This window comes from Geospiza fortis, unplaced genomic scaffold (genome assembly GCF_000277835.1).
Source record: "Geospiza fortis unplaced genomic scaffold, GeoFor_1.0 scaffold130, whole genome shotgun sequence".
NCBI lineage: Eukaryota > Metazoa > Chordata > Aves > Passeriformes > Thraupidae > Geospiza > Geospiza fortis.
This window is the reverse complement of record NW_005054300.1, coordinates 10,106,166-10,118,557: the sequence shown is the minus strand read 5'-3', so window position 1 is coordinate 10,118,557 and position 12,392 is coordinate 10,106,166. Positions and strand designations below refer to the sequence as shown.

Here is a 12,392-nt window from a genome sequence, read left to right as displayed (position 1 = left end):
AGGGAAAGAAATCTGAAATCCTTTCTTAATTTTGAAGCTCTCCCACTGCTGATTAAAATTCTCCTCTACCTGTGGGACTGACTAGCTGTTATATGCAGGAAAATTACTGGAATAAGACTGCCTATTCCACAGCTTCATTTTTCTGCCTAGTGTCTAAGTGGTCAGTTGTGGGGGAATCTGAAAATACTATGTTCCGCCTGAGGGGAGTATGTGGTCTGAGTTGTATTTAAAACTTTAAGGTGCCTGAATGTTATATCTTATTGTCTTTCCAGAGACACTCATTTGTCAGAGAGAAGAAAAATAAATTGTTAACAAAGCTGAACATATTTCTGACTTCCTGGGACTGCTTCCACCCTCTGATTGTACAGATACTGCAGTCCTGCTGCTTCTGGGATTACAATTACCATATCTGCTTGAACACCATTTCATAGAAATATTCTTCCTTTCTGTAGGCCTTTACAAATAATACATTTCTTCAGGCCTGTGGGACTGATGTTCAAAATTGATTTTGATGTTGACATGCATGCTAATCCAACAATAAGCTGTAAGATACATATAACATCTTCCTAACTATAGCCTAATTGGATTAGTTTTATTAGAAATGGGATATGACAGTTGGTGCCTGGCAAGTTGCATTAAAACCCACAAGCTTGTCTTCATGAGGTGCTGTCTAGATGGACTTTGCAATATACCTCACCTTTGTTAGTCCAAAGTGCTGGTTTTTACTTGGGCGGTGGAGCAATTCTGGTGCACTGAAAGGGGCAGCTTCTGTCTGAGATGCATTGTTTTGGAAAGACAAATTTCCTTCAGCAGACAGTAGTACTGACCATGGGCAAATCACACAGATGGCAGGGTCTGAAAAATGTTGAAGTTGATAAAATGGAGATCTTAATGTTTAATTCACTGTACTCAGAAAATCATATTTCTGGCATCTCACCTGCATAACCAAACTCATCACTGGAGATGTACCCAGAATTACTTGCCTGACTGGGGACCTTACTGGTCCTGAGCCACAGACTTTCTCCCCAGCCTGACCTCAGACCTGCCTTGTCACTGTGGTCTTGCTGGGCCTTCTGACCATGGTTACCTTCAACTAGTGTTCTCTTTTGCTCCTTCCATGTTTTCTGTAGTGTGGTATGCAAACAAAAGTCACACATGCTGGGAAGCTTGTCTGTTTTAGGAACAGCTAGCCAGCTTGCACTTCATCCTAGTGGAGAATACCTGGCCTTCTGTAGGGCTGGCCAGCCAATGAGTGCCATTCCTGCCTAACCTGGCAGTGCCCCAGCACACCGGGAATATTCTGTGCCAAGTGGTGCTGATCATTGTGAGATCTGGCATGATTTATTGCATCATGCACAGCACAGCAAATGTGGCAGCATTAGCCTTGAAAAGAGGCTGATTACAGAAACAATATAGCTGCAATTGAGAGATGTGGAGTCAGAGATATGCCTTACTCAACTGGGATGATGCTATGCGCTGGCAGGTAACCTTCCCTGTGCTCAAAGTAGCTGGAGCACTATGGATTCAGCTTCAGAATGACTCCAACTTGGCATCACTTTGGACCTGAGCTCTCTAAAGACAAGTTTTACCAGCCTTACACTCGGCCTGCAGCTCAGCTTGGTTGTACATCCCTACTTCTTCTTGGTTTAGTTTTCATATTCTGATACCCTAAATTTATCTGGTGTAGCATAGGGAACATAGGCTGATTATATCTTAAAAAAAAAAATTGTTTTGTTAAGTCAGCAATCACAAGAGCATAGTATCAGCTTAGTGTCTGGCACAGAGTCAATAGATGCACCTACGCTGAACCTATCCAGGTGGGTATCTTGGGTATCTCTGTGCTTCACTCCTTTGCGCATTTATGGTGCTTGTATTTTCTGGGCTATTCTATCCCCTTGTTGCACCAGTTAATAGAGAACTGATGGTATAGTCAACCTGCTGTAGTGTTCCAGCCCATTAAAAACTAGTTGGTAATGAATTTTCACTCCTCCAGCTATAGTAGAAGTTACACATCACTTGGTTTCTGTATTTCGCATTGTGATTCTACATGCTTATGAGGTAAGAACACGTCTCATCCATTCTCCCCTCAAAAGGAATACCCATTCACATAAACAGTTCTCAAAATGTGACAGGTTGCTCAGCTGTGCTCTCTTGTTGTTGCTCAGTTGTGCTCTGTGCTCTCTCAAGCTGGCCTGCTTGGCAAGCAAGCATCATAATGATAAGTCACATTATTATCATCAAGGATAAAATCTCTTACCAGCTGAATGGAGAGCCATGTGGATTTGTCTGCCCTTTTCTATCTGTCCATGAAGGACATGAGCCTAGCTGGCACTGCACTTTCTCTGGGTGCATGTTATTCAGACTTCAGGAAGGACTCTTCTGTCTGCATATAATTGTACTTGGATTAATTACTACCTGATGTTTAATTTGAAAAAAAAAAAAGCCAAAACTGTGTGAAGATCTTCTATGTAGGCAGAGCAATCTGCACGTAATCCCAGCAGCACTTAAAGATTTCTCACTTTTATTAGCAATATGCTGTTAGTGCCGTTAGTTTTTTTGTCTCCACCCCACCCCCACAAACAAACAAACTCAAAAGAATTAAAATAGCTCAAGAATTAATTTCCAACAGTAAGAACTCTTATAAATATGCTTGTCACCTCACCTTTGTGAAGATCCTCCAGAAGCTGCATTGTGGACAGGTACAGGAGTGCCCATATTTCTTCTTCCTCCAGAGGGCTTCCTTTTGCCCACAGGACCTCGGCCAATGTCACACAGGAACTGCTCATGCCTGCTGCAGTAGATACTGGGGTTTGGACACAGTAAAATAGACTGAACTGCTCAAGACAAGCCCTACTGATTATACCTGTACCCTTCTCTCACAGTAAGAAATGCTTTGTGAACCACCCTGCTTTATTTGTTCAGAATAGGTGGGTATTGTTTATCCTTGTCTTAATCTGAGTAAATAAAGGGGACTGAACTGAGTGACTTCCTGTAATCTTTTTGAGCCCTTTCACTCCTCATTTGAAAGCAGTCATAAGATTCTGTGGAGAGTAAATAGCTTTTACTCAGGAGGTCCTTCATGAATATGTGCTGCTCAGATTTTATGAGTGGTTATTTGAATGACAGGTGATTGATTTTGCTGCTTAATTGGATTTTCCTGTCTATAAAAACATTACAGAGTTTATCTAAGAAAAAAAGAATACAATGCAGAAGATATGCCCTGTAACATAAAAGGTTTATTAACATTGCAACAGGGCAATTAAATTTCATTAATTGCTCAGCAGATTGATCAGTAAAAGCTGGTAGATTCTTACTGAATTAATTGATTAGAGATTTTCTTGCTCACATATCTGAGACTCAGTGCTTGCAATTCATCCCTTCCAATATACATATAAACTTGCTTTGTTTCACTAAACCAAATTAAAAGATTATTCTCTTTTTAAACTACTGAATAGCAATTTAGTGGCTCCCAGCACACTGTCCTATCTGACAGGTACATAAGACCTAGCAGAAGAATGTGGATCCACACACTCATGCTGTTTTGTCTCAGTTGAAACACAGCTTCAGATTGTTTAGAGAAAGGCACTCTGTAGTGAATCATAATTTCATGTCCTACCTACTGGAAGATTATTTTCCTAATCCCAGCCAACCAGAAACTGAGTTGTGACTTGAAGCATTATGGCTGATTTCCCTTCAAATGTTTTGTCATGCTAAATATTCTCAAAGAAGGCTTTGCTCTTCATAAATGCACTTGATCTTTCCATCTAATGAGGTTTCTGTTTCTGTAATTTACTAATCTAGTCAGAGCTGCTCTAGGTCTACACATCAGTAAGGAAAACTGAATCCGATCTTCAAATTTCCTAAAAATTTTTGAACAGCTTTTGCTATTACTCTCCTGTAACAGCCCCACAGGTTTATTTGATGGTGTGTAAATAGGGGAATAATAAGAAAAGTTAGAAGTGATCCATTTACTGATTTGAGTTTTGACATTGTCTGTAGACCAGCAGTGAGGACACTATAGCCTGGGATGCTGCTGTCACATATAGGATTGTAAACACTGTAAAATGAGTTCACTCACAGCCTTAGCACAGCTCTTGCCCTCCCAAACTTCTTCACTCTCTGTACACAGCCCACTTACTGCCACCATTTGCTCTGTGCCAGCAATAGAACTCTTTGTGTCTTACAGCTGGTTGCTTTGCCAAATCCCCGTTCAGTATGGACTCCTCAAGGGGTAACTGGAAGAGCATCACAGTGTCCTGTAGGACCAGCTTGTTGCTGATTAATAGACTGCTCAGACTTTGCTTCATGGGGTCTTGTCCTGGCTCACTAGCTTGCAAACAAGGAATCACAACATAGAAGGAATGATCCCTTGTAGCAACCACCACAGGATTATAGACCAACCTAGTGACATTTTAAACAGAACCAGAGTCCTAATTTTAGTCTCTGTAGCTTCAAAGGGCAGTAAAGCTTCTTACAAACCTAACCTTAATTAGAAGAGACAGACAAATCTTCTTAATCTAAGCCATCACCGTTTCTCTTAATAATAAATTACTGTGATAACATTTCACTTAACCCTGTGGTACTGGGACTAAGCAATAAATTCACATCCCCAGAGCAGAATCTGTGTGGCTTCTCTATACAGGTAATCCACCAGATTGCACTTAGTGCTGTTTTAGTTGAGACTGTGCTGGGGAAAGAAGTGCTGCATCCTCCGTTTTAGTTAGAATTGCTGATATTTCTAACTAGCTTAAGTTACTCAATAAGAAACTACCCAAAGTGCAGGTCTTACAGCTTTATAGAACCAAAGTGAAATCAGCAGTTACACCAAAGATGCTTTTGTAGAGAATGTTTTTTCCTAAGAGTAATGTCTCAGATCAATACTAAATATGAATTAAATGAATTCTGCTATCAATTATATCCAAGCTTCTTGAAAAAATATTAGATTGTATGGCCATGGAAATCATAATCTCATTAACAAATTATTGCTTTAAAACAATGTGGAGTTAGGCAATGTGCTATTTTACAATCAAATTGGCAACTGGTTTTTAAACACACTCAGAATGCCCTGTATCTTTAGGCTGTGTTTTTGACTTCTGATTCTTGAGATGATGTGATATTTAACAAAAGTCTGACTGTGTGAGTGCTTGGGGAAAAAACTATAGCCAGGCTACACTATGTGTATTATAGAGAATAAAAGGGATGGAAAGATATTTTTATCATTGTAGCACCGGCCATGTTCAGGGTCCCTCAGTTTAGTCAAAATCTGTGATCCAGAACCAAATAATTCTGACCTTCAAACAACCTACAACTCATAAGACAAGGCATACAAATGAGGAGGCAAGAAGGAAAAATTGACAGCAACTTTGCAAAAAGGGTTTTTTTTTCAGTAACACTACATATCAGGAAATTATGCTGGATCTGGTTGAGCCTGCAGGGGAAAATTAGAGCAGCAGAATGTAATCACCCACTTTGGAGTTTGGCCAGGATATCGAGGTTAATGTTTTTGTGACTGGAAAAAGTAGCAAAGAGCTTCCAGTGCCAATTTGTGTTTTGAGGTCAAAGGCTGATTTTGCTGATGTCTATGGAAGAAGATAGTTCCATCCAAATTAGCCTGAAATATCCTTCCTGCTCTAATCTTTGCAACACATTTATTTATTATGTGGCCTCTCTAAAGTCAACAGATTTTTCCAACTCTTCTTGCATAGATATGAAAAGTTTCATTGGGATGAGGCTAACCCATTCTATTGCCAGCAGTATCTGCCTATTTCTCACATTTTTTTTAATAATTAATTGGTGCATTTTGGTGCATTTTGTTTTATCATATGTGCAAGTTTTCGTCATTGAAAACTGGAATCAATGAAAGAAATTGAATTAATCATGAAAGTAAATGATCTACAGCTTTAGATCTGAAAATTTTTTAGACTTAGCAACAATTGTGCATTACTAATTTCATATGTCAAGGTCACCTTATTGGATTTGGCAGTCTTCTTTAGTAAAATGTAAAGGAGCAACTTGGCTTTGGTTAATCTTCGTCTTTACTTTTGCTGTTTTGTTTACTGTGTAAAGAAAGCAAAAGAGCTAAAAACTATTACTTTTGTAGGAAAACTGACCTTCCCTTATCAAACACAGTCAAGCGCATTAAATATCCTCAAGAGGAATGGGTCAGCTGGATTTCAAACTACATGACAGCCCTTTTCATTCCCACTTATCAGAGGGAATTTACTGGGGAGTAGGTTCAGATGTACAATAAGTTTTATGGCATCAAAGTCATCCATTATCTGGATGATGGTGAAAAAAGATGAAAGGAGATCATAGGACACACCAGTGAAGAAGATGATGAGGAAGGAGAAATCACATTTAGTTTTTGAAAATTCGGAGTCAAGATTGTTTCTGGTCTACTTGCAAAGACATGAAGCAAGAACAGATTTGTCCCATCTGGACATCCTGAAGAACAACTGGAAATGAGAACTCTGGCAAAATAGTTTGTGTATAAACACAAGAACTGCAATTACAACAACAACAAAGGATTAACCTTGGTAGGAATCAAGCATTCTGTGAACTGGAAGGGCCTCTGTCAAATCAGAAAGGCCTTTCAAATTTTTACTGCCTCAAAGCTGTTTATGCAGAGGTGTTGTCTTTTGTGTGACTGAACTTCCAGTTTTGCTTCATTGCTCTGTGTGTGTATATTGCAAAATACTTATCTGTAAACTTAACCAACACTTAATTTGCTGGAAGATGTAAACAAATGTAAATTTTGTAAACAATTCTGTCTAGGAAGGCCTATTTGTGGTTTGGACATGTATGCCCATCACAGCCCCTCTATTATAATGAGGTGGCTAATTGATTTTGACTAGAGTGAGGTAGAGAGGGGCCACTTAACTAGGTGCCCTGAAAGACCTGAAAGGTTGCTAGCATTGGCCATGAACCTCACTAAAGGAGTGTAGGTGTGTACTGAGAGTAAAGTGAGAGGAACTTGGCGTGTAACTTCTTCCATTTGCACCACTGTATCCAGGAAAGGTTCCCTACTCGTAACAGTCCATGGAAGCTGGTGTGAACCCACTACACTTTAACATGCCTGGAGTTGGCTAATACAGATTGTGCTTAATTTACCTGCAATGCCTGAGGATCCATCAGTCATTTTCAAGGGCAACTTTAAAGACTTAGAATTGCTTCTTCTAGTTGGCATTGAAGGACATACTGAAAAAATTAGACACAAGTCTATAAAGAGATGGTCTTTAGGCATCTTTCTCTAGACATGGTATTTTCCTTAGCCTTCTATCCCTTTCATCTGTTGTACTCCAATTTCTTAGCTATGTTAGCAGTCCCTTTTAAGTCTCAGGTGCTACCTGATAGTCTAAAAGCACCTTAAAAATGACCAAACCCAAGGGTGCTCAATCCTCAGGATAGCAAAAGGCAGAACTTCTTGTATTAGTGGCAGCAAGATGCAGTGGGGGAAAAGAAAGCTTTCTGAAAGAAGGGAATCAGCCACAGGACCTCAGGTGCTGGTCAGCAAGACTTCAAGCAATCTGCTTTCAAGACCAGGAAATATGGAAACTTGAAGTGACACTTTTCTAGGATGTTGGAGGGCTAATAAGTACTGAAAAGAGGTCCATAGAGACAGATGAACAAGACAGACTTGCTAATTCTGAAAGATCCTTTAAAATGAAAAGTAACGATGAAAGTGCGTTTTCAGTCAGCATCCTTTTACTTGACCAGGGTGCTGGACAGTGGGTTAATTACATATCAAGTAATGTAATTTCTGACCATATCCAGGTGAGGACCTCCACCAAGATAAAATCAGTCTGGCTTTCCTATCTCTTGGCTTCTTCTATGTGATTCTCACCATCAAAGGTGAGAGGTTAGTAACTGACTGTAACACATTGCTTTGAAGTGCCTTATATTTAAGAACAGGGATAAATTTGTATCTTTACATCTTTATGACACAAAAGTTCAGAAACTTCATCAAAAGGGCTGGAGGAATAGATGTAAATCAAAACACAAATAGTGTCTCATTAAGGGAGGAAAATCATTGTTTAATATCAAGTATTCCTAATACAGTAAGAAAAGTTCTTGCAGCCTATCTCAAGACTGGCTGCATAATAAATTGAATTTGGAATACAAAATTAGGAGAATTAAAAATAGGATAAAAATGGGATTGAGCGATAGTTTTGAAATAATCTCTGTTAATTTCAAAGTAAATTTACAGAATTTATGAACAACCTGTCCTGAATATTTTCTGTGGTCACCAATAGAAAAGGAATTATGTATCAATCACTCTGCCTCTGACTCCTCTGAGTCATGGTGGCAGGAACAGCATTTGGCATGAACCTGCATTCAGTAGGAAGTATCTCCAGGAAAATACTGATTTCCTTTGTGCCCTTAAAAATCATATAGTTATAAAATTGAATGTAGAGACAATTTTGAAATTTAAAATTATCCTAGCGTGCATACAGATTAAATGTTTGATATAGATAATAATTTCTGAATTAAAATGGGAAGATATGACTTGCTTTTTATGGAGGCACAAGATTATTCCAAAACAGAAATTAATCTGATTCTGGGTCTCCACAGACAATTTGGGATCAGTGAAATAATTTTGCTGCACTGAAGTGTCTACATTCAAATATTCTTAAATGAACAGTTTTCACATGACGATCGCAATTCTTTGTTGCTCGGGCCTTCATGTTTTGCTTCTTAAAAAACCCCAAAACACTAAAAAAAAACCAACTGAAATCCTGTAAATTTGAATACTGTATTGAGATTTTGAGAGATGTTGGTCTCCAAAATATTTAGGACTAGGTAGTTAGAAGATCCTGAAGAATAAATGAAAGCTGTGACCAAACTGCAAGTGACAACTCTAAATCTTTTTTGTTTTCATCTGATTCATAACAACCCACAAAACTGTAACATGCAAGAGGAAAGAAGATGATCACATCAGCCTGTAACCATGAGCTTTGAATAGTGTCTGATTACATCTATTTTGTTGATGATTGTTCTGATTTAATACTTCAGGTCGTATTCTCTTCTTGAAGAACAATGTTCTTCCATAAGAAAAATCAAAGTTATAAAAATATATTTTACTAAGAAATGACAACTAAATATATTTGCTTTACAGACAATATTAATCTAGAGCATGTAAAATTGAAAACACAAGTAAATTCTTAAAATATTTTTAAATACAGTTCAAATTGAATTAAGGTAATTCAATTGGTTATTGCTACCACCAAATTGTTACTGAAAATTGTAAGGGAAATACAGAAAAAACTGTATTGAAAATAAATATAGTATCTTAAGTATCTCAGTCATAAATGTATGCATATTTTAGAGAAATGGAAAGGAGACTCTGGGGACAGAAGGTGCCTGCCTTGTGTACTTTAGACTTTCTTAAATGTCTACATTAAACTCTAAGCCTCTTCTGTATATAATACATATTGAGCCAAATCCAGTAACCCTTTTATATATATTTAAAGAGTTCTGGATACATGCTATCATTCATAATATTATGTTTTTTATCTGGATACATAAGCGCAGTAACTGGATAAAAAAGCTGAATATTTTCTTATTCCTTACTTAAGAACAACCTACTGCTTGTCCATGCTATTACAGCAAATTTTAACTATGTGCAGAGTTTGAAAAGATATGTGCAAAGTTTGAAAAGACTGAAAAGAGCACATCTTTTGAAAATTACACTTTAATTTACATCATAACCTCATTTATTCACATATATTCCACATACAAATTTTATACTCTAACTCACTGTAAACTTGTTATAATTTTGGAGAGAACACACAATATTCCTTATACCAGAGAGATGAATCTCATTAAATATGAAATTTAACTCTCTGAAATATGGGCTGGAAATGTGTGGGTTTATAATTGGAATAAACACTTAAAATGCTGTTTAAAACTTCTATTCAAATAAAGTAAGGCAGAGCCAAATCTGCAAACAATGACAAGTCAATAAGGGAGTTGCCTTGTTGCTAAAGCATGAACTTGCTTTGTAAAGATTGTGTCTCAAAAATTATAGCTGAAGTGAAGCCTTCATTATATGGTATTTTTTCACTCTCTATTAGAAATTATTTTATTTCCTTTCTAGAAGCATGTACTTAAATAAATAGGACGATTAACCAGACTATTGCAAGTTATTCAGCACTGAAGGGGGATAAAATTTCATTGCTACAGAAAGATTAATTTCTTTTCTAGGAAATCATAAACTTCACATGAGGTGGAGCAGTCTCTGAACAGTCTAATCTTTGAAGGAGAGAGTTGAAATCTAGTTCCTTAATAGTGAAGGTATGTGCCTCTCTATGGGAATTTCATGAGCTGGGTGGTAAGGGTGCTATAAGTTTGATTTTATTACAAGACCTACGGACATTGTTCCTTAAAGACACAAAGTGCTATTGATACCAAAAGAAAATTTAGAAAAACCCAGCATCCTACAAAATCAGACTTATAGGGTCAAATTCCTATTTCCTCTGTACTTTAAAAGGAACCTATAGTGAATTTCAGAGGAAAATGTTACACTGTCTGCAGTCAGTTTGCAAGTAGATATTCTTTCAATAGAAGTGCCTAGAAAGATATCACTGGATAACTGCAATCAAAAGAAAGTTGTACTATGTTCATTCTTGCAAAGTTTATATGTCCCTTCTCCTCTGCCCCAGCTGATGCCAAGTGCCAAGGACCTCATAGAATATCTGTCTATGATAGACAGCTCCTGCCTCTAAAGTAGCCAGTGCTACTTTTCTTTGCTTTTTTACATGTACCTTTCATAAAAGCTCATTCTACATGAGAGTAGACCAGACTGGTGGCCCAGAATTAAATCTAATACATCTAATACATTATCTACATTGTTCTAGGACTTCAAAGATTGAAGCTTCAAAGCTCTCTGCTGCTGCTGCAGTAGGGCAGAAATAGTAGGGCAGTAGAACTCAAGCATCATGGTAATGTTTCTCTTTTAAATTAATTGATTTATGTCCTTTTTAAGGCATTATTAATTCTCTGAGATGAGCAGCCTTGTGCCAGACATAGGGACAGGGAATGAAGGGTCAAGTGATATGCTGATGCTGAGGTTAATAGGTAGCACCACAACACAGGTAAAAGAACCTGAGCAGGCTGTACACCAGCTTCTTCAGGTACTAAAGGAAAATGTCCTAAATGAAAGATGAAGAGCTAAGATTTTGGATTATATTGTCCAGTCGTCCCAAATTCTCTCCATAGCTTCTCACATCTAATCCTGTTGTAGTCAATGCTGCTGTGGTTTTGCTTATTGTTAAAGAGAGTTCTTGAGTTCTGACAGTGCCACAGTTACACCTTTGCTTGCAGAAGAGAGATATTCAAAGCTTCTGATCTTGATTCTGATGTTGACTGGTTCTTTTACTTGAGAAAGACTCAGCCTCTTTACTATGTCATTGAGGATGATGTGTTTTCCCGTCATTACTAATACACTTTACATGTACATAGTAAATTATCGGTATTTATATTCCTCTGGAATCTACATCTATAAATTTCTAGATCAGTATGTAAATTATGAAGCCTATGAGAAAACATCCAGAAAATGACATTGCTTTTATTTTAGAAACTGCAAACTGTAATGTAGGGGCTTGCTAAAAACATTGAAGACTAGTGGAGGAGAAATTAGGAAAGCAGTTTCTTAGTTAAGAGTTTTTAGTCACAGGTTGTAATCTTTGGTAATCTTTCTGCTGTTTGGAGTTCAGTGCTCTTTCCAAAATAATAGTACTTAGTACAGATCCATGAAAAAATAATGTACTTAAACATGTTTTCCAGAATCATGTCAGCTGTGTTATGCAAACAAACACTTATCCCTGCCATAAGAGCAGGAACATTTTAGTGCCTTCCACTTTTTTGCCTTCAATAGGAAACAAGACTATGCTGAGGTACCTTGATTTTTTAACAGCACAATTCTGTGGTAGGTGAATGTTTCTAACTCCCAAGAAGGCAAGAGGGACTGAGCACTGACATTCTGGATGACAATCCAGTCAGCTCTATATTATCATTTCTCATAGAAACAAGTAGCCTACTAATCAGAATTAGCTACTGATTTAAGAGAAATGAAATGATATTTAATGTAAAAAACTCAAACAACAAGGTAAATATTAGATACTGCTGTACAAAGCCAAGAAAATCAGTGATTTAATACTTATTTAATTGATAATGAGATTAAGAGAAATACGTAAGAACCTACCTGTACAAGTTGGACAGATGCCGCATCCAGAATAGTCTCTAATCTTCTGTGTTTTTGCCTAATAATGGTTGTTTAGACCATAATAGTTGTAAATATAACATTAAACATATTCAGGTCTTGATTGGACTCCTGTTTCTTGGATTTTTCTCTTTCTCTTTCTTGCCTTCTGTCTTCTCTCTTTCTTTCCCCC

At 37.5% G+C, this 12,392-nt stretch overlaps 1 protein-coding gene across 1 annotated transcript in view; it reads right to left on the bottom strand.

Moving 5' to 3' along the window:
• Positions 1–12,392, bottom strand: part of FRMPD2 (FERM and PDZ domain containing 2) — a 47,435-nt gene extending 35,043 nt beyond the window's left edge. The window contains exons 1-3 of the mRNA XM_031061684.1: positions 12,203–12,392; positions 2,663–2,791; positions 698–855 (exon numbers count right to left, since the gene is read on the bottom strand). Coding sequence (XP_030917544.1) covers positions 698–855; positions 2,663–2,786 — 282 coding nt within the window. The 5' untranslated portion in view covers positions 2,787–2,791; positions 12,203–12,392. The remainder of the gene's footprint in view (positions 1–697; positions 856–2,662; positions 2,792–12,202) is intronic.